This window comes from Cavia porcellus, unplaced genomic scaffold (genome assembly GCF_034190915.1).
Source record: "Cavia porcellus strain 051 isolate PalLab524CR breed Dunkin Hartley unplaced genomic scaffold, mCavPor4.1 scaffold_2, whole genome shotgun sequence".
NCBI classification, from domain to species: Eukaryota; Metazoa; Chordata; class Mammalia; order Rodentia; family Caviidae; genus Cavia; species Cavia porcellus.
In genome coordinates, this window is record NW_026947485.1 from 62998978 (window position 1) to 63021981 (window position 23004).

Here is a 23004-nt window from a genome sequence, read left to right on the forward strand (position 1 = left end):
TATTTTATATATTTCAGTATCTCAAATGAGTTGTTTCCTTTGAAATATATTTAAAATCTGATTTTTAAAATAAAAAATGATTCAGACACATTAACTAGAGATTGAGTATAAATAATATTTGTGTAGTTTGCACTATTTTTTGCTTTAGATCATTGAATCTGGAGCCTAACCTTTGCCTGGTGGTCATGATTCAAAGAAGAGTGCAACCCTTACTTCTCAGAAGCTTCTTCAGCCTGCCTCAGGGGCCAACTTGTGGGACATAGGAGACAAAGCAGACCGGATTCCGTGGTTCCTTGTTTCAACCCAGAGAACCCACATGTTTCTCTCTTTCGTAGATCAGAGTTAGGCTGAGGATTCCAATTAAAAGGAATTTCACTTCTAAAGAAAAAACCAAACCTTTGAAATCCCTGTAGCAAAGGACTAACTCCCAGAGTTTCTTCCACACTGGACCTAACGCGTCTATTTTCATAAAGTAACATTAAGATTGGAATTTGATACACTAAGTGGATATTTTTGCATGTTAAAGAATAACCTGTATTTTGTGAGTCTTTCTAAGTACCTTCGCTTTTGTGCACGTTCATTAAAGAATATTATATGATTCCTGGTAGAGATAGTGAAAGAAATAGAATAGTTCATACAAATAAGTCACTTTGGGCTAACTAGTATGTGCAGAGAACTATAATAACAATCAGCTTGTACAGAATGAATGCATGCTAGCGGTAATGACTGAGAATGTTTAGAAGAGGTGATTTTTGAGATGTTATTTTTTAATGAGAGGTAATAAAATTTTAGTAATATTCTTTATGGGAATTTTTCACTCATAAGAGAATTCTATGTCTGCTGTCACAAATCATCAGTTGAGTTTGCATGGGCAGAGCTGTACTGACTGGATGCAGGCCATGGTAGTAGCAGTGGAGGTTGGTGGTAGGTTTTTGTTTTGTTTTGTTTTGTTTTTTGTCTTTTTCCTTTTTATCGGTACCAGGGATCAAACTCACGATTGCCTGCTTGCAAGGCAGGCACTTATGCCGCTGAGCTAAATCTCCAGCCCCGGTGGTAGTTCTTTAAGTGAACTCCATGTAAGGACCAGACAGAGTGACAGCTGCCTGGTCCACGTTAAGAACCTGAAACTTACTTTACAGATAGCTGCAAGAAAGTGTTGAAATGCATTACTTGAATGACATAATCAGATTTGTGTCTTCGAAGATCATTCTGAGTAGATTATAAGTAAATGAGGAAATAAATCAGACTGTTGTAAGGATGCAGGTGAGAAATGAGGATAACTTCAACCAAGCCGGCAATGGAAACAGGGAAGAAAGAAGGTTCAATTGGGATTGAAGAGAAATGGTCTAAATTCCCAAGGAATCACTGTGTTCACGTCTTTATCATATGCTTCCTAGCTATGTGGCCTTGAGCCTCTGCGGCTATTCCTCATTTGTAAAATTGGAAAAATAGTAATACCTACCTCCTTGGCTTGTTATGAAGTAGTACAGACTGTAGCATGTAGTGAGAATTTCATAAATATTAGCAAATATTGTCCTTATCTTCCTCAGACCTCAGTCTCTTCATGTATAAACTTGTAAAGAGGTGAGGAGTTGTGTTGGACTTATAACCTAAGGTCCTGTGTCCCTGCACAGATTTTCATACTAACATGTCTGCTTTCTATTTACATTTACATAAACACGAAGTTTTACTCAACCATGTTAATCATTTCTAGGAACTTGCCACATCAAACCCAGATTCCTCAACAACAGAGTACAGGTGAGTACTAAAAATACTAATGTGATGTTTCTGCTTGGTGTTTATGGATGATGCTAACAGAGTAAAAGATAACTATAGTCCTGTTTAATTTATGAAGAAGGCTTAGCTTCAAGTAAGGCACAACAGTTGTATCATTCCTTAATCAGACTTAAAAACCTCAGAATAATAGCTTAGATTATTGCATAGATTGGCATCAGAATGATAAACACAGAGCAAATGATCTTAGAGCAAAAGCACCCACGTAGGTCTTGTCTAATTAAGGAAGAGTGAATAAAACCCCTGTCCTTCAGCAGAGTTCCCTATTCTTCCCCTTGGTTTGAAAGATTTTTAGCTTGGATGCGTCTCAGTAAGTGAGGATTTGTCTCAGTAAGTGAGCAGCTTGAAACTGACTCTTACAAAAGGAAGCCATTGTGACTAATCACTGGGCCTTTAGAGGGATAAATGAGAAATGGCTGGCCTGGTTTTAAAGCCGCTTTAAAAAGCTGTTATAACATGACCAGCGACAACAAGATGGTGGACAATTCGCCCTGGACTATTCTATTTCCCTAAGACTTGCTTTCTTTAAGTTTACTTCAAGTGTCCCTAAAAATTTTCCACGGCCAATTATTTCATTCATTTCAGTACTGGGTAGATAACTTATTCATGATTGTCTTCTAATTAGTGGTTGATTCCTAGTTCTAATTGCCAGGCAACCAGTAATGCCTTTGTAGCTCTTTTGGAAAACAAGAGAAGTTTTAAAAAACGTAAGTTGGGTGCAGAATTCTAAGTATGAATAGTGCCATTGTGGGGCAGAGAAGCTCTTAGGGAAGTCTCTTTAAAAACTTTAGGCACATACAGAAATGTATTGGATGTTTTCATTCAGAAATTATCTTCTCTATTACTGCTTTCGGGAATTTAAGGAGAATTTCGTTTGACAACTTTTCAAAGATTTGAGGCAAGTATAAAGTTTCTCATCAGATTTTATTTATGAGGTAATGCTTGTCCAAATTTTCCTCCAAAATTTTTATTACCTATGTTAATTAAATGCCAATATGATTTAGCAAGACTGTTCAATATATTGACATGGTGGTGGTACTTTGTAAGCTGTCAGGAGATTGATGGAGAAACAAACTTTGTTAAAATATATATCACCAAAAGAGATAAAAATGAATCTTCACCACCAATTTCATGGCTACTCTTGTTTTAAAGAGAAAACAATTTGAAGAAATATTCTTACAACAGAGATTAACGTCTTCCTCAATAATCTCATGGATTTCTATCTCTCCTGAGGTGTCTATCTCCTGATTCTTCATTGTTTTGGGATTTATGTGAGTGGCAAGGAGACAATCTCTAGAAAAATACTTTTGTTTGAGTATTTAGAAAAACCCAGATTTTACATATTTACACATGAGAGAAATAGAAAATCTGAGTAGATGATATTAAGAATGATATTAAAGCATGATATTTATTTGACAATTACACAAGTTTTTAGTAAGTAAACTCTTTCATGCTGTATGTTGGTAACTGGGAGCTTTTAGAAATACAAAGGTAATTTACGCCTTGAACAAATGAAAGCCAAACAAATTCCTGGTGGAATTTTAGGCTATTCCACTTGGTTTTCTAAATTATTTTTCTAAAACAGGTTTTGCAAAGCCGGTATTTTGCTTGAGTCAGGAAAGCTTTGATCTGTTTTTTAGTTGACATGATAGCCTGTTACTTTCCCTTTTTGTTTTTTTCTTTGATTGTTGGTTTTTGGCTTTTCTGCAGTTTAGATCATGTTGTTGACCAACAGTACACTGTCTCCTTTGGCTGTTTTGTTCTTACTGTTGTTTTATTGGTGAATCTCCACTATCTTGAGCGTTGAAGGAAGAGAGACCACCCTAGAATTTTGTGTCATTATAAAAGATTGTTGTATTTCTGCATCTCACACATTCCGGCCTCCCAGAGACGGTGCTAAATGGGCGGTTGCATTCTTCATTCTCACTTTATTCATTTAAATGGAAAAATGAAGTTTGTTTCTTAGTTTCTAAATTATTCTTTTCTGTCCATTCAGATTCAGTGCTGTTTATGTATTTTCATGAGTACAGTTGAGCTAGCATTCCATTCTTTCCCCTGGTTATTCCAGCGCCATAATGAGGCAGCTCCATTTGTGCATGATTATCATGAAACAATACTGGCTTTTTTCACATCCCCCCAGCCACTCTGTTAGTGTCACACTTTTTTTCATGGAGGTAATTTAGCCACAGCTTGTGTCTCAGATGACAAGTGATTTTACTTGTGGCAGCCTATGGGGAAGTTATCAAATGAGAATAGACTTTAAAGTTCATTTCGCATAGTGTTTAAGAAATTCTTAAATAAATTTTAAGAAGTGCATGAGCTATTAGTGTTGTATTTCTGGACTTGGAAACTAGCTGGGATAATCGAGCAGTTAAAAGCTGACAGTAACCCGACCTCTTGGATGAGGTCTAAGCCTAAGGTTTGATATCCTTTAGATTTTCTCGTTTTTTCTATGTACCCTTCCAACCCATATAGTACTTTTTTTAAAATTCATGATTAAAAGGTACAGTCATAGAGCCTGCAGTCAACCTCATTCTAATTGTTTATTGTGGGGGGAATTTTCAGGCCATACCTTTTGAGAAATATAAAATATTGCAGCATTGATCCAAGAAGGGAAGGACTAATTTAGGAATTGTTCTGTTTCTTAAAAAAAAAAATACAGAAAAAGAACACCATGGAATTATTTTAAGTTATTTTAAGGAGATGCCACAATTCGTTTTGTGTGACACCTGAAAGCATTTGCAGCCTCCCTAACTCATGTTCATATTTTCCCTCCATCTTGCAGGTAAATGGTATCCCTGAAGAAAGGAAACTGACCACTGCAATGAATCTATAACCAGACAGTAGTACACAACGTGTGTTTCTTTTTGTTTTCCAAAAATGCATGCATTCTTTTGGTATCTGGTGTGCATGTTGACAGTATTAAGTATGTACCAAATAATACAGCATAACTTTCATTTTACTAATGTGTTTCTTTTGTACTTAAAGCATTTTTGACAATTTGTAAGACACTGATGACTTTATATTTGTTACAATAAAAGGTGATCTTTAAAATAAATATTAATGAAGCCTAATGTCTGGTAAAATTTACTTCAGAAAAGAAAGCATGTGATTGCCTCCGATTTAGTAAGAATATTTTAGTTGCTAGCATCAGGGTCCCGCGTTCATCTTCATTCAACAAGATTTTATTAAGTGTTTCCACTGAATATATAAAGTGTCTTTGCTTCTGTGTTCGAATAAGAAGTACATTTAAATAATGCTGTAATCTCTGCCATCTTGAAAGCCTGTTGTTTTTATCACACTTTTTGGGAGTGTTTTAGAATAAACTTAGTGTTAGGAATTGTGGAGCCAATAACATCCAGGTTGTAGGGGCAGCTTGGACTGCTCACTCACTTGACATCATGGATGTTTGCCTTAGCAGCATGTTGAGAGCTGTCGCATGGAGAGATTAGTCAGCTTCGTGGAGTTCTCCATGGTGGTAACTTCTCTGCTATGCGTGTAGCAGAGGCTCCTCATACAATGCTCACCTGTTTCATAAATTGTAGATACTTACAGCAGATGTCCATCAGGTCAGCTGGCAGGGCAGCTTTTATTGCAACCCGGGCCAGCTGGAAAACTTTCACCTGCTCTGCTCCAGGCAAATCGCTGTACTGCTTTTTAGATGGTTAGAGATCCAATTAAATTTCTGTGGTACATGTTAATTGTGTCAGAGGTCACATAAATGCTACCAGATTCCAAAATCTGAAAGGGATCATTTTTTATGTGTGTATCAACTTGCCTTCCATTCAGGGAGGATACTCTTATTATGTCATTGGCTATGGAACCCCTCCTCCCACTTCTTGCTGGAATGTAACAGATGAAATCAGTCTTTTATTTGTTGAAGATCTATCTCACACTCTTACGCTTTTCCAAGACAGCTAAGGCATTGCCACTTGCTGTTCTCCAGGAGAGCTCAGTTTGAGATTGTAAATGTACTGTGTCCATGAGAAAGTAAAGGTCATTTAGGTCCAGAGAACTAAATCATAGCACAAATACAGAGTTCACAAACCATAGCCTCTGCTGAGTGCAGTTGAACTTTTCCATCACCTAAATGAGTAAGAACAAGGTGGTGCACTGTTGTGTACAGGGGCTGCTGCTCAGGATGCAAGAACTTTACTTGTCTGTCCTCATAAGGAGCCGTGGAAAGGACTGGAAAATACACTTGGTTTTAGCATTGGTCTTTGCACTGATCATATTGAAGAATTTAAGGGGATGAAATCATTCTCCAGCATCTCACAAATCATTAATAATAGCTTTAATCTATATAAATCCTTCAGAAAAAAAATGATCTTGCTTCTGTCTTAATATTTTGATGGGAAGGAGAGTCCAAATACTTTCTCCTTAATGGGCACTATACTAATAACTGATCATTCCTTTATAGGTTAAAAAAAAAGAATTCTGCCACTTGAGAGTTTCTATCCCAGTTATACATAGTCACAGTGGGAAAATGACTGCATAGTAAGTTTTGTGTCCCAAAAGTGAATTTAAAACACCTTTTCAAGAGAGCATGGTGTTGTATCCCTGTAACCCGAGCCATCTAGGAGGTTGAGACAGGAGGATCACAAGTTTGAGCTCAACTTAGTAATTTAGTAAAACCCACCTCAATGTAAAAATTTGAAAAAGAATGGGAAAATAGGTTAGAGAAAAGATACTAGGTTCAAAACCTAGTACTATAAAACAAACAAATACATTAAAAAAAAAAAAAAACCCTGCCTTTCTCAGCTGGCACCTATGAACCATTGTCCTAAAAAAGATAGGATTTTCTGCCTTTTAGATTTCAGATATCCCCTAAAAGTTTGTGGCCTTTCTCTCCCCCATAGTATAGTCACCCATAGCAATGACTACCAGTTTTTTAAAGAAGGATCTAGGTTCAGTCTCCACCTCATTTACTTGAAGCTGTAAGACTTCTTACCATTCCATGGGTCTCAGTTGTATAAAACATTTCCTTAGACTTGAGTCCTGAAAACACTGACATGGTTAAGGCCTTTACCCATCAAACTGGTGTGTTTATTTTTTTCTCCCTTCACCTCTGGCCTTGTACATTGGAGGCTAAATAAATAGTATAATTGGGCATTGAGCAATAAGGAATTGCTGACCTGTGATTGCAGATACCATCTCTAGTAATGGAATAGAAAGTTGCTTAAACATTTATTTAAATTAGAATACTCATCAAAAAAATTTGTACTTCTAAGCCTACACTTAATGTTTATTTTCTCCATGGAATTCTTACTGTCTTGATAGAAGATAGTGGTAGTTAAAATATTAGGGTAAATTTGAGGCTAAATGAATGGTTAGAAGACAAGTAATTAGAAAGTAACATCAAGGCCAGTACCTGCAAGCACAGATAACAGCAAGTAGGTGAAATATGTGAACTTTGAGATGAATACTGCAAGATTTGAGCTATCATTTTTCATATCTTGACTATAATCAATTGAATGGTTTAGGTAAAGTAGTCAAAAATATATGTACTAAGATATATTGCATTCAGAATTTTCCATAGGACAGTCCTACCCATTGTTCATGTTTTGAATCTCCGATGTGTTAGTATGTCAGGCGATGTCCTAAGGGTATAGCAGTGTCCCACATAAGAAGCAGACTCTGCCCACATGGAGTTTACATTCTAATATAAAAGACAGATGCTGATCAAATATCATACAAATAATGTCAAGCTGGAATTGTAATAACTACTATGAGGAAAAGTTATTGGTGCAATGGAAGTTATCACAGGTGACCTGGCCTAGCCACCAAGGCTAGAGAAGCTTCCTTAAAGAAATTCATACTAAAATAAAAAGCCTAAGGGGTAATTCATAAGTTTCAGAGGAGAGTGTACCTAAGTCCTTTAACTACAAGGGATGGCAATGAGTATAGGGCTCTATCAGGGCCTAGTGTTGCCAGAGTACAGAGCTGAGGTGAGAACGCTGGCAAAATGTGGGGGAAGATGAGGCCTAAGAGGTACCTATGACCAACCAATGCATGAATTTAAGGCAGAAAAATGGCGTTCGAAGGACTTGAAGAATGAAAGATGGTGTTGTGATCACATTTTGCATTTTTATGCAAGTCACCTAACAACAGAATACAGAACAGATAGAATGGCTGTGGGTAGACCAGTTAGAAATTCATTATAGATACAACTGGAGAAATGATAACTTCGACTAGGACAGGGGAGGGGATTCGGTAGCCACATAGAAAGTAAAACGGACATCAATCATTGGTACATTGCTACTATGGAAATAGTATGTTAAGGAACTAAAAGGAATAATTCATTTATATGGATTTTTCTTGGTCCGATAGTGGTACTACCTATCATGACAATCTTGAATGAGAATCAAGACGGAGGAGAATGACACGAGTACAGTTTTATGCAAGGTGGTTTTGAGAAAACCAAAGGAAGAAGGCAAGGGGATGGCATCAGTGTGAGGCTGTGACTGGTGCTGTGATTGGTGAGTCGTGTGGGTGTAAGTTGGTACAGCAGCTGAAGAGAAAATGGGCTGTCACTGTGTCACCTGAACCCTCCCTGGACAGCCAAAGTGTGTTAGAGGCCATGCTGGAGGCCAAAGGATTCAATCTAAGAGCCCAGCCTAGTATTTCGTGCAAGTCCATACCAGCAGGCTGATGGGTCTGCCACAGAAGGCTGAAGGCTCTGCGATGGAAGGCTGAGGAGTCTGTGCCGGAAAGCTGAAGCGTCTACACTGGAAGTCAGGAGGTGACATCCCAACCAAAGGTGATGACTGCAGCTTCTCCAAAAGATGGAATGTTCCTTCCCTTTTATACCTCCAGGTGATAAGCCACCCTAGGGTGGGTTTTCTACACCTTAGGGTGTAGAGTTGCTAAACCCATTTAAAGCTTCTAAATATCTCAAGTTGACATAATCAACCAACCACTACAGGGATAAATTAACATTTCACAAAATTGAAGTGAAATATTGCTGAAGATTTGCTTAGAAATTAAATTACTTTCCTTATAAATCTTACATTTTTAAACATTGTCCAAACAGTGCACAGTGTATTTTTGTGGTTACACTACCATGATTTTTGTGGTCAGATAGTCTCACTTTACATTCAGTGAACAGGGAGAAGTTCATCTTAGTTTATCGTGTTTTTATATTGCTTAAATGATAAAATGAAGAAAAAAATGAAATAAACCAGTGTATCAGATTGATAGAACCCCCCTTTTCAGTTTAAGCAACTCAAAGTATCTTATTGGATTGAGGATAAAGACCATTTCACTCACAGAGTTTCACTTAGAATCTTTTATGTTGTAAGCATTTTGTGTCATGGTGAATAAAACAGACAAGTATATTATGAAACACAATAAATGAGGTTTGTTGTACATTATCTGTGTAGTACATTGTCTGGCCTAGTTGGTGCCAAATCAGTACTGTTGAGGGAATTAATGTCCCATCTAAAGCTTATGAAAGTTAAAGAAGAGTATTGTAATAAATCACAGAGGAAGAGAGCCACTGAAATGATCAGAAGAGGTCCATCTTAAGGGGCAACATTTAAGATAAGGTCTAGAGACCTGAAGGTCTAGAGGTGTGTCACAGTCACACCTTGCAGCCTTCCCAAAGGAGAAGCAAGAGCACAACCCTGGAGCAATATAACAAAGAGGTGGTAGCAGTTTCTGATTAGCCCTTATTGTCACAGCGGGGCTTGCCTTTCTCTTGGCAACCATTCCCTGCTTTTTTTTTTGTCAAGTCCATTTTATTTCAAAGGAAAAATTAACAATTTCAAAACATGTTAATCTGGGGCAACAATGGCACACACACCACGCATTGTCATCCCCGTATCATTCACCCAGTATGCTCATACTCTTACTGACTGACCGTAGTTCTGTCCCACTTCATGCCCACCTTGGAATTTCCCATTTTTCCTCACCTTGGAATTTTCCTCTATAAAACCCCTAGAAAAGGTATGGTCCTTAGCAATCCACTCAGGACCCCTCATCTCTTACACAGAAGCTTTTTTTTTTTTTTCTCAATAAATAAACATTGTGCTCTTAACCTCCATTGTTCTAAAATTCATTCTTCGATTTTAGAAAACATGAACTCATATTGGACATCTAGTAGAGGTTGGGAGTTCCTTTACCTGTATCAATAACCCGAGTCTCTTTTTCCAGACCAGAGAATCTGAAAAGTATTTTGTCTATGTTTATTATTCTGTCTTTAGATTAAGCCAAATGTTCCCTTTCCATAGCTGACATTTTATTGGTCTTTGCAGAATTAATTTTTTATTTCTTTTCTTTTTTTGGTACCACAAATCAACCTCAGGACTTTCATGCCACTGAGCTATTTTTTCTTGATTGCCCCTTGGCAATCCCTATGAATGTGTGAAACTTGTTACCTTTAAAAAGTTGTTTGTCGGGGTGTGGTGGCTCACGCGTGTAATCCCAACATTCGGGAGGCTGAGGTGGGAGGATCATTGCATCGTTGCGAGTTCGAGACCAGCCTGGGCTACAAAGTGAGCTCAAGGCCAGCCTGAACTGCATAGCGAGACCTCGTCTCAAAAAAGACAAAAAAAAAAAAAAAAAGTTGTTTGTCATTACAGTTCAATGTTCAATTTAGGATGCACAAAACTTTCTCTGAATCTAGTTGTGCTTTTCCTAAAGTGCTGTTTGGTTTTTACACTAAAAACACTAAATATCCAACTGATTGTATCTTCCTCCTTGTACAAATTCTAGGCCATTTGGAGCCAAATTTGTGGCTCACTTTCCCTGCTGCACTTTCAATCTGGGGGCTTGTATATAAATTGGTCTGAGATCCAGCTCAGAGGACAGGTCTGGTTAGTTATAGCACTGGGCCGCTGAACAAAACGTAGACCTCTGTAGAGGAGAGTCTGTGTGCCTTTGTTCAGCATTACTGAGAAGGGCTTCTTATGTTCTGTAGGCAGTTGTGGTACACGACACTTCAATCTTATAAATGAGCTGTGGGGAGTTGGAGCATATTGACTGGAAGTGGAGCGTGTTACAAGGGTGATCCTGGAAAAGTGAGCAGAGTCCCGTTAGTCTTGCAGGTTGATCAAAGAGCTTAGGTTTTATTCTAAGAGCATTTGAAGTACAAAAGTAACATCATGTAATTCATATTTGAAACTTTCCCTGAGTTCACAAAGATGGTGAAGTAAAGACTGATGAAAATCCTCTCCTCAATAAATGAGAAAACTGGAAAAACAATTAATTTTCCTAAAAATTCTGGAAGTTAACCAAAGACTTGCAGAAATCTGGGGAGTGATTATTTGAGAAAAGCAAGTGAATCTTGGTAAAAACGGCAACCTCCATGGCACTTTAGTCTTCCCTGGTTTCCTGTGCCCCTTGCCAGCTCCACCACTGCTCTGCAAACAGCTTGCATTGATGGGGGAAACTAGCAGGCTGGAGCCACAAAAGAATAAAATGAGCTTGGAGTCCTTTAAAGCCTCTGTTGGAGATTGGTCATTATTTTACCTATGCGGTGGCTTCCTGGATGACCCACTTGCAGGACTGTCTTTGTTCGAACCAACTGAAACCTCTCCCAATATGAAAAACTTTCTGTTATCTGGCTGCCAAAAGTGGTGGCGATGATCTGGGGAAAATAAAAGAATCGCCAAAGAACTTAAAGGAAAAAGATTGGAAAGAGATATCCATAAGGGCTTTGAAAAGTTTTAACATATTGATAGACTTGTAGGGCTGCATGGACATTCAGGAAAGATGCAAGGAGGCTCTGAACTCTCACCCATTCATGAAGCTTTAGGTGCTGCTATCAGATACTATCCATGGTCTTGTGGAGTCTTTAAAGGATTCCCCAACATGAACATGAAACCCCTTGGTGAAAGTACTTCAGAAAACCTCTGTTCATTCACTGTCTGGCCACTAAAATAGCTGTGAAGATTTCAGTGGCTACACAAGACAAAGAACACTATAGAATTAACTTGAATAAGTACTGAGAAGCAACAAAACCCCTGCCTTGTGAGGTAAATCTGATTTCCTGGATTGTCATATTACCTAAACTCAATTTGCACACATGCAAGCATGCAGGCACACACACACAGAGACAGACAGAGTAAGAGAGACAAAGAGAAAGAGAGAGAGAGAGAGAGAGAGAGAGAGAGAGATGTAAGGAAATAAAATACAACCTAAACACAACTTTAGAAACTGTCCAGAAAGCATGGAAGTTGGACCTATGAGACAAAAACTTTAATTTGGTTGCTTTAAATGTATCTAAACAACATTATCTTGCCAAAATAAAGAACATTTGTAAAGAAAGAGAAATTATAAGACGCAAGTAGAAATTATGAAGTAAACAAGAATGTAACTTAAAATGAAAATTTTGCTGGAAGGTCCCTACCACCATTGCCAGTTTTAATGATTCAGTAGAAGGAACCGTAATACTGAGAAGTTATGTCTACAGTTTGTTACAAAAAATGGAAGAAGTCATGAACAATTATCAAAAGTTATATGAATGGTCAAACATATGAAAAGACATTCATATTCACTCATATTTACGAAAATACAAGTTAAAATTTGACTCAGCTTCTATTTCCCATTTTTCAGATAAGCAAAAAATTAAAAGTACAATAATATTTTCTATTATAGCCTTTGAGGTTATGAGGGGGGAAAAAAACCCCTATGTTCAGATTATAGTAGTAGAAAACTAATACAACTGCTTTGGAGGAAAATTTGGTAATATCTGAGAAAATTATATATAAAATATGTAAATATATATATATCTTTCCCCAGCATTTCACTTGCAGTAAAACACTTCATAGCGTATGTCCTATCAGTACAAAGGTAACTTTGCAGAAAGGTGTTTGTCGCAGCAATTGTTTTTTCAAAACACTGGAAACAACCTAAAGGCCCCGGCATAGGAAAGTGGTTGAATAAACTATGATCTAAGACTTATTATTAAGTGAAAGGCAGAAAATGTTCCCATGGTATTTTATATCTCAGAGAAGAGGGGAAAAGTGGAAAAATGAAAAAAAAATTATGATTCTGCTTATTTGCACAAAAAAGACACAGGACAGATAGAAGACAAGAAGATTGGCAGCTTGAGAGTAGTGGATGGGAATGGTATAGAAAGGAGAGGAGGTAAAGAGCGACTCTTCTTTGATTCTTTTGAATACCTATTGCCATAGTAATGTCTCATATACTCAGAATAAGTGAAAAAACAAATATCACAAGGATTTGAGTATACACAATAAAAAATAAATGGTTTATGTCAGTGGCCCCCAAGCCTCATGCAATTATCTGTTTGTGATTGGTTCATTGTCTAGCACTTGGATTGGTGGTGTGAGTGCTACACCTGCCTAGGGGTGGAGCCAGGATATGATGTAAGGGCAGGAAGAAGGTGTGTGTCTCTCTTTCCGGTTTGTGCCTTGCCCTTTGTGGTGGCCATGAGCTGCGGCCCTGCCATGCCATGCTGCCTTGGAGCCAACTGCATATGGACTGAAACCTCCAAGAACTGTAAGAAATAAACCTTTCCTTCCCTAACTTTGGGCATCAGGTATTTTGTCTCAGGGACCAGTAAAAAGTAACTAAGACAGAATTTGGTACCGGAGGAGTAGGGTGGTTGCTGTGACTATATCTGACCATGTGGTTCAATAGCCTTTGGAAATAGCTTGTAGGAAGAGTTTGGAAAGGTTTGGAGATATCTCCTGAAAAAATGGCACTGTAACATCGCAGGCTGTTTTGTAGGAGAGATTCTTGTCAGAGCTCAGACCAGAAGGCTGATAAAAAGTCTACTGGTGAAGGCCAGGGTTCAGGAAGTTTCTGCTGGAAAGAATGACTGCATTGGTTGCTGGACTCCAGACCATGTGTGTTACAGCTTGGCAGAAAGTTTGTCTGCATTTTGCTTGTGTTTAGACACTTTGCCTGAGACTGAGATTAAGGGCAGAAGACTGATTAAACTGGCAAAGGAAATTTCAAGACAGTCGAATATAAAGTCAGTGGCATGGCTATTGTTGGGTCTTTTAGCCAGATGTTGCAAATCAAGAGCAAAGAGCCCAGCAGGATAATTTAAAACGCTGTGAGTTTGGCCAGAAGAAAAACTCCAATAAAGCCACGGAACGTAAAGATAGAGCTGAGACTTTGCTGAGAAGGAATAAGGAAATAAGAAAGATGGCCCTGCGGCCTCCCAGGAAGCAGTGGGACTCAATCCTTTGCAGCCTCAAAACTGCAAAAGTGAAAGAATTTGCTCAGAGGGGAAAGCTGCAGAGCACCATACTCAGAATGGCAACACGTGAGGTTCCAGAATGGGGGCAGCCTGACCAGGTTCCAAAATGGTGGTGACTTAGAGAAGCTTTTCCTCACAATCAGATTCACAAAGCCCAGTAATCCAGGCACTTGTCTCCTACAGCCAAGAGAGAAAAAAGCCTGGCTACTGCTATAGCTGGAAGCAAACCTTGGCGGCATTCACATGGTACTGATTTTAGGGGCAAGGAAAATACACAAATTCTGAGAATAAGACAGCTTCCACTCTGACTGCAAATGGCCTGGGAGGCCAAGCAGTGTGCCCCTGAGAGGGCCATATATAAAGATGGAAGGGTGAAGCCAAAGATGCAGTGGTGACCCCAGAAGTTTGAAAAAGCCAGGAACATGGATCGTCTAAAGAAAGCTGCAAAAACCAAGCAGAGGGGACTTAACAGAGAAGCTGCAGGAGCTGAAATCCCTGAAAATGCTGCGGGGGTGGAATCACCCACGCCTTTTGGAGCTCACAAGCAGACTGCTTCAAATGTTCAGCATGGAACTCTAGGATTTACTGTTTGTCCTGCTGGATTTTGGACTTGCTTGTTTCCAATGCTTTATGTTCCCCTGTTTGTAACTTTTGGAATGGTAATGTTTGTCTTGTACCTTTGCATTTTGGAAATGTTTAACCTTGTTTCATTTGTACAGCGGGTTACAGTTAAGAGTTTGCCATAGATATGGAGGAGACTTGGGACTTGGACTTTTCAGCAGTGTTGAAACTGTTAGGACTTTGGCAATTCTTGGAAATGGAAATAAATGTCTTTTGTATAAAGGATGGGCATGAGTCCTGGGGGGCAGGGGTGGAATGTCATGGTTTATTTCAGTGGCTGCCAGACCTCATGGGATTATCTGTTTGGAATTGGTTCATTGGCTAACACTTGGATTGGTGTGAGTGCTATACCTTCCTAGGAGCTAGGATATGATGTAAGGGCAGGAAGAAAGTGTGTCTCTCTCTTTCCAGTTTGTGCCTTGCTGTTTGTGGTGGCCATGAATGCCTGCCCCACCATGCCATGCTGCCATGGAGCCAACCCAGTGTGGAAGAACTATAAGAAATAAACCTTTCCTTCCTTCATTTGGTGTGTGGTGTATTTTGTCCCAGAAACAAGTAAAAAGTAACTAAGACAATACTTAAAAAGATAATGTAATAACCACACTCAAGTGGTGGGATTAGAACTAATTTATATAACTGTGTAGTACAGTGTTTCAACTGTTTTAAGGCAAAAAATAAAAGTAAAAATACTCTGCTAGACTTGTGTTTTTGGTGGTATGAATTTTAATTTCTGAAAAATGTTTCAGGACTATGCAAAGAAGAAAGGATCGTGTGACTAGCCAAAGGTTCTAACCTTTGATGAAGAGAGTTACAAGTGTAGAAAGGGGGGCGGGGCTGGAGATTTAGCTCAACGGCATAAGCGCCTGCCTTGCAAGCAGGCAGTCATGAGTTCGATCCCTGGTACCGATAAAAACGAAAAAGACCAAAAAAAAAAAAAAAAAAAAAAAAAGTATAGAAAGGGGAAATGTTGAAATGAATGCTAATGTTGGGTTGGATTTGGAGGTATTGGAAACTCATAGTTTTTAATAAACTGATGGAAGATTGTATGTGTATGCATGTGTGCTCGCATACATAATATGTCTATATAGTTGCTGGGCCTCATAGTTTATAACACATTATTATATTTACTTCATTAATCAAATTATGCCATATTTATCCTTCTAGCTGGCTACAGAGTTCTTTTGCTAAATCTTTGCTATTTTTTGGCATTATCTTTTCTGCCACAGTAGATGTTTTAGGCTCATCTAATATTGTCCTTACGCCAGCCCTGAAATTTGCCATCTTTTTCAAAAGTCCTAGATTCTAAAAAGCAAGATTAGGGTGTTAGCTACTGTGAGGGGGCATAATTGCTCCTAAACTTTCCAGTATACAAAACTAAAAAATCCACACATGCATAGACGTACATACATTTATGGAAAAGTTATCTATATGGAAAAAGGTTAGTCCCATAGTCTCAAAAATATCTCCCATTGATTTTCCAGGGCTTCTGTTCCAAAGTACCACAAACTGGGCAGCTTAAGCAACAGAAATGTATTCTCTGACAGTTCTGAAGGCTGGAAGTCTGAAGTTAAGCCATCAGCAGAAGTTCCTCCTAGCATGGAGTGGTTTTCCAGTGATCTTTGGCTTGCAGATGCAGCACTTTATTCTCTGTCCTTGTTACCACAAGGCATTCTCCCCTTGTCTGCATCTCTGTTCGCTTTGCTTCCTATCGCAATGTCAGCCAAGTTGGAACTCTCCTTCCTCCAGAGTGACCTCATTTTCAATTCTATCTCCAAATAAGGACATATTCTAATGTACTGGTTATTAGGGCTTCATAGTTTTTCTATATTTAATATATTTACTGTCAAATGCTTTTAAGAAGATAACACCATTTTGCACTCTAATCTGTGCATAGATGGGTGGGCAGAAATGAATTTTAAAAATTTCACTGCTGGTTCCAATCAACATCCTTTGGTTAGCACTTAGGATGAACAGTTTTTGAAATAGTATCCTGATCATCTTTTTTATGATGGCAAAAGCACCTAACATTCCATTTACTGTCTTCACCATTCTAAAGTTACACATCAGCAGTGTTTAATATATTTGCATTGTTGTGGAACAGATCTCTAGAACTTTTCCACCTTGAGAAACTGAAATTCCATCCCATTAAGTGCTAACTAGCCCTTCCTTCTGCTCACCCTTAGTGGTGGCCATACTGCTGTACCACCTTAGATTCTTCCTGTTTGTCCTCTCACCTAGCATAATGTCTTCCAGGTTCATCCATGTGAGAACATGTGGCAGGAGTCCAAGATTGCACAACCCTCCACTGTATGCATCGCCCACACTTCCCTCAATAATTCATCGTCTCTGGACATTTTGGTTCCTTCTACCCCTTGACTATTGTGAATAATTCACAGTGAACACAGGTATGCGAACAGGTTTTGAGGTCCTACTTCAACTAACATACGGGTAGATTCATGCGACCCATAGCAACTACAAAAGGAGGCCCAGTAAGTGTATTACAAAGAAACTTAAAAACACTATTTTATCCAAATGTGCAAAGTTAACATTATTTTGATCATCTCTCCTTACTTCCTTTGCATTTCTTTCCTCCTCCCTTTGTTATCTGCCTCTTCTCTAATAGTGTTCCCTAGATATGTTTGTCTTTCAGAAAAATTTGAGAATAGAATTGATAAAATTTGCAAATTGGGCTGGATAAAAGAAATGTAGGGAAAGGAGGAATCAAGACAATTTCCTAGAGGTCTGGCCTTAATTTCTGCATCTATTTTTTAAATAGTTTATGGAGTTTTAAAAGTTAAGGAAGTTTAGCTATCAACAATCAAACCAAGTTTAGTCTTGAGCATTTTCTAGATATAAAGTCCAAATACTAGGAAAAAGATCAGTGTAAATGTGGCATTTTAGGAGTCTTCAATGCCATCTGGCAAATGTTTGTGGACATAACTTTGTAGTAATAATCCTCTGTGAAAAATTTTATGAGCTACAACAGATTGTAAATAATCTATCAGCTGTGGATACCAGTAATTTTAAAGTCTAGAAAAGCCTAAAGTATTCAAAATATTCAATTCTGCCATCCATAAAGATAATGAAGTCTAGGGGTCTTGTTTCATGTGAATTTGTAACATAGAACTATTTTAGACAAAGCTGAAAGGAACAAGTAACATTTCCAAAGAAAATAGACTTGGAACCTAGCTGCTCTCTGTTCATCTCTCATTTCTGAAAATTATTGGAAAATTGAAATGAATAAGTAAAATTGCTTCCTTTTTTGTGTAGATATCTGAATTTTGAGACTATATACCCTAAGGCCAAACCAAGTAAAGTCAGTAAGGTAGAAAGTTGTTTTATTGATTGTACATGCAGTTCCTAGTGAAGTGTAACTATGTACATGGCTTACATCTTCATAGATGACTGTCACGGACTATGCAAACAAGTAATTCCTACAATAAATCAAAGCCACGAACTTTCCATCAAAACAACTCACAAGCTGTAATGTCCATTTTCCGAGAAATTCCAAGTAAAGATCAAAACATGGGCTGAGGATACATCCTGTACGCAGACCATGCTGTGTATCTTCTTTTTTGATGTTTGTTATCTACTGTTAAAATTTTGATGCATAACAAACCACCCCAAAACCCAGTGGCTTCAACTATTTAGCTCAAGTATTTAGTCCTGGTTTAATTAGAAGTTTCCATGAATCTTAGCTGGATTTCCTCTCTATCTTAAGCTTCTCTTTGATCGCCATTTATTGCCTGATCTAGGAGGGAATCAGCAGGGATAACAGAAATACTTAGTTTCTTACAAGTTTATCTGAAGTAGTCTGGCATAAGACATGTTCCGATAACGTGGCAGAGCCTGTGAGAGAAAACAGCCACACAGTGTTACGCAGAAAATATTCATCCTTCAAGTAACTCTCTGGGACACATTTGCTGATATTTCTTTAACCCAAACAAGTAAATTGGTGAAACCCTAAATCAGGGAGGGTAAAAAGCAGACTGTGAGTATAGGTGTGCTATTAATGGGGTCATTAATACAAGTGATTTAATGCAGTCAGTAATTAGCCCTAATTGTTTCATTCTTCCCACATGCAAAACACACTAAATGCCTGTCTGTCAAAAACCCCAACTTCTCACCCAAACATGGCAGCTGACCTGAAGTACAATCCGTATCCAGTTCAGATGGGTCTCCTTGGTTGTAGCTCCTTTTGGTGTGGAGATACATGCTAAACTATTAATAATCTGCCTACTCTCACAACTCAAAATAGAATGGAGATATAGGAACATGATTTAGACTACAAGTCCTCTTATTTAGAAAGAGAGGACATCCAGTCAGAGCAGTATAGTAACCTCCCTTTCTACAGTTTCAAATAGTTTTTTATCCCTTGTTTTTTAACCCTCGTTAGCAGCACTCTTAAAAATCTGTATTTCTGTTAAAAATCAGCTCAAGGAAATTTAGGCATTCTCTATCATACTTCTCACAATTATGCAAACCTGCGGAAGGGACCCCAATTGATTGAGAATTCTATGTCTGGCAAAACTGTCTTTCAAAAAATGGAAAGAAGTTGAGATATTCTCAGCAAAAGCTGAGGAAGTTTGTTCTAGATATGCTAAAGCAAAAACCCTGTAGATGAAGCAAATTGACATTTAATAGTAACTTAAAATCATGTAAAGAAATAAACATCTTCCAGGAAGGTAAATACACGCACAGTACTTCCATAATTTTGGTTTATATTGCCACTTTTTATTTCCTACATGATTTTAAAGATAAATTATTATCAGGTACATAATATACAAACAGGTAATTTGTGACATCAGTTACATAAAATGGAGAGAGATGTATAGAATTTTTTGTATGCTGCTGAAATTACACTGCTAGCAACTCAACTTTAGAATGCTGAATGTAAGCCCTATGGTACTCAGAAGGAAAATGTGTGTAGAATGTTCATAAAAGGAAATGCTAAAAGACTCAAACCTTTCATTACAAAAAAAATCAACTGAACACACACACAAAAAAAAACCAATAATGGAGGAAAGGAAGAACAAAAATATTATAGGACTACAACAAAATAATTGACAAAATGGCAGAAGGAAGTCCTATCTTATCAACAGTTCTTTAAAAGTAATCAGATTACTCTTCCCAGTGAAAAGTCACAGATAGGCAGAATGGATTTTTAAAATGATCAAAATGTGTGCTATCTATAAGAAACTTCTCAGAGCTGGTCACACAAAGAGGTTGAAAGTAATCAACTGATTATTTGACAAGAGTTTAGTGGTGAAAATGACAGATCTCAGTGAATGCTGCTAGGAAAATTGGATATGCACATGCAAAAGAGTGAGTTTAGATTCCTATATGCCACCATATTAAAATTAATTCAAAATGGGTCAAAGACCTGCATTTGAGACTTTAAAGTAGGAAACTTTTGGAAAAATAAAAAAAATTGCCTCTGCGCATTATTCCTTACTTGTTCCTCACCATCAAAAAACCAAACAGACAACCCACAAAATGAGATAAAATATTTGAAAATTGTATATAGGGTAATAGATTTATCCCCAGAATATGAAAAGAAACTCTACAACTAGACAAGAACACGGGAGGGGGGGGGAAGCAAACAATGCAATGCAAAAATGTGCAAGAGACTTGACATTTCTTTAAACAAGATATACAAGTGGCCAATAAACACATCATCTCCCAAATATGTAAAGAATTCTTAGGAGTTGATAAGATCAATAATAGATAAGTTGGACGGTGGTCCGAACCTGTGTGTGTCCATCCCAACATTCATACACTGAAACTCAGTGGAATGGTATTAGGAGAGGCCTCTGGAAAGTGGTCTGTTCTGCTCCCATAAGTGGGATTAGCTTTCTTACATCAGAAGCCCCAAAAGCAGCCTTTCCCCTTCTACCACAGGAGCACAGTGAGACCATGGTTTTCTCTGAAAGAGAGATAAGAACTTCATCAGATACCAGATCTGCTGGCACTTTGATCTTGGACTTCTCAGCTTACAGAAATAAAAAAATAAATTTCTGTTGCTTAAAAACCACCTAGTCTGTAGTACTTGGTTACAGAGCCCCAAACAGCCTAAGATAGAAAGTAAGCAGAATAGACAACTGTCCATAAAAGGAGAAATGTTAACGGCTTTTAAATATATGACAAAATCTGAGCAGATACCATACCGTGTTGAGGGACACTGTTTTGTTGGGAGAGACAGCACTGATACACTGCTGTTGAGAATATAAACTCCTGAGGTCCTCCAGGAAGGCATCTTAGCAGTATACATTAAAATTAAAAATGCACATGCCTCATAACCCGGTAACTTGTCTTGCACATACACTCATATTGGTGGAAAATGTTGTATAAACGAGACCAGTCAGTGCAATATTATTTTTAATAGCATTTAGTTGGAACTATCACCCTGAATAAGGGAACGGTGGGCTGACGATGTAGCACAGGAACTTGCAGCATTACACAGTAGTAACAAGGAATGGGAAAGGATCGCGAGGGATACTGCTGGGCAAAAAGCACAGACTGGGCACAACCTTCCTTGCACATTAGAAATAAACATTATTAGAACACCCCACAAGTAAAACTTTTCCTAGTCTTCCCCTAATATTTTTGCTTTTGAATCATATATATATATATATATATATATATATATATATATATTCCTTGTTCAAAAATAAATACATAAAAAAGAAATACCAAGGGACTTTGTTCTTGAAAGAGCTAACAGTCAGGGTCTAGGGCCAGTACACATTCCTATTCCGCTATCTCCACATACCTCTCTTGGTATTTACAGATGGCTTACCAAGTCTCTGCTGTCTCCGCTCTGATCTCCACTTATTATTCCACTGGGATTTTCAAAGCTAACTCTTTATCAGAAATGAAATGTCTACATGCTTCATTTGGGAAATGATGGGCTCACCGCAGTTTCAATTTTGGCTCCCATAATATGTCTGTTCCTTAAGTATGGCCCTACTCAGTTAATAGGAGGAGGAAGACACTAGGTGTTTAGCTCAGGGGCACAAGCGCTTGCCTGGCAAGTGTAATGTTGTGAGTTAAGATCCTCTGTACCAAAAAATAGGAGGAGACAATTAAAAATAATTGTTGGTATGGTAGAAGCAGGGAAGGCTAAAATCCATTGAAGAGAAAGAAAAACTAGACCTTTATGACTTATTAGAAAAGAGACAAGTCACAGTATTAAACAAAAATGCAGAAAGATAGATGGAGGTAGTAAGATTCACGGTTGCCAGATTGAAATTGACAGTAGGGAACACTTGGGCAAATATCTGGCACACAGCTCTTCTCATTGACTGGCTGAGCGTGCAGTTAGACACTAACTGTGAGAGTAGGCAGACCCCTTCCACTCGCTGCCAGCCTCCTCAGCAGCGCCCTGGCGCTGCCAGAGCACGATGCACAAGGGGACCGCTGAGAGCTGGCCAGCAGCCTCTTCCGGAGGAACTCTGAGCTCTCTTGGTTAGAGGCAGATGGGGCCCTGAGGGCGCACAGTTGTGCTCCCTGTAGCACGACTGTTTTATCATGTAAAATGTTTTAGAGACGTGTAAACAAAAGCCCACTGTAACATGTTAAAAAAAAGAGAGAGAAAATTTAGTAGAACTTCCACAGAATGGCTAGCTTGGAGCCTTCTGATGTGGCCTCCAAGTTAAATTATTTATGTCATGGAGGCCAAAATAATGCAACGAAGTGACCTACTATCCAGAATCGCAAACTATAACCCAGCCATAAGTCGGAGGAAACCTCATTTAAAAGAAAATTGTAAAATGCTTTTATGTGAGGATATTAACAATATTTATTAGTTTTCAAAAATATTTCTTCCAATTTGCCTTTCAATTTTATGGATGGCATTTTCTAAGAGAAATATTTCTGTTTCACAAGTATTATAATTTTATGCATTTTGCTTTCTTTGGTATATATAGTTCAACTAGTTTTTCTATAGCAGAGATTGGATAAAATTAAATTATCTTATTTTCCTTTTTCTTGCTTATTAAAAATTCTGTGTTCACTTTATTATGAATATTCATAGAGAAGACCAGTTTTTTTCTGATTCTTTTTTGTTTTTCGTTTTGCATTTGTGAGACAGGGTCTTGCTATGAAGTTCAGGCTGGCCATGAGCTCACTTTGTAGCCCAAGCTGGTCTCTTACTTGCAATGATCCTCCTGCTTCAGCTTTCTTCTGATTCTTTGAAGTAACATAAATTTCACTGTAAATGTCTACAAATATTCTCATTTTCTTTGTGTTTGCTACAGAAATATAGTGCTCAGATCTCCTTCTAAAAAGTGTCCAGTGGGAGGAAGGTAGTGGGTAATCTCACACTTTGAAACCAGAAGTTCTGGTTCTGCCTGGGCTGCTGATTGCAATCATGATGAGCAGGGGAAGGTACTAGAGCCAGTCCTGCTTGACTC

At 38.1% G+C, this 23004-nt stretch overlaps 1 protein-coding gene across 5 annotated transcripts in view; it reads left to right on the forward strand.

Moving 5' to 3' along the window:
• Sgce (sarcoglycan epsilon) overlaps window positions 1–4868 on the forward strand; it is a 69855-nt gene extending 64987 nt beyond the window's left edge. For 4 of the 5 annotated variants that reach the window (XM_063242628.1, XM_063242632.1, XM_063242622.1 and 1 more), the window contains 3 exons: window positions 1715–1758; window positions 2658–2692; window positions 4580–4868. In XM_063242628.1, the coding sequence (XP_063098698.1) occupies window positions 1715–1758; window positions 2658–2692; window positions 4580–4630 (130 nt within the window). In that variant the 3' untranslated portion in view covers window positions 4631–4868. The remainder of the gene's footprint in view (window positions 1–1714; window positions 1759–2657; window positions 2693–4579) is intronic. The other variant, XM_063242627.1, reaches the window with a different exon arrangement.
• The last annotated feature ends 18136 nt before the right edge of the window (window positions 4869–23004 follow it).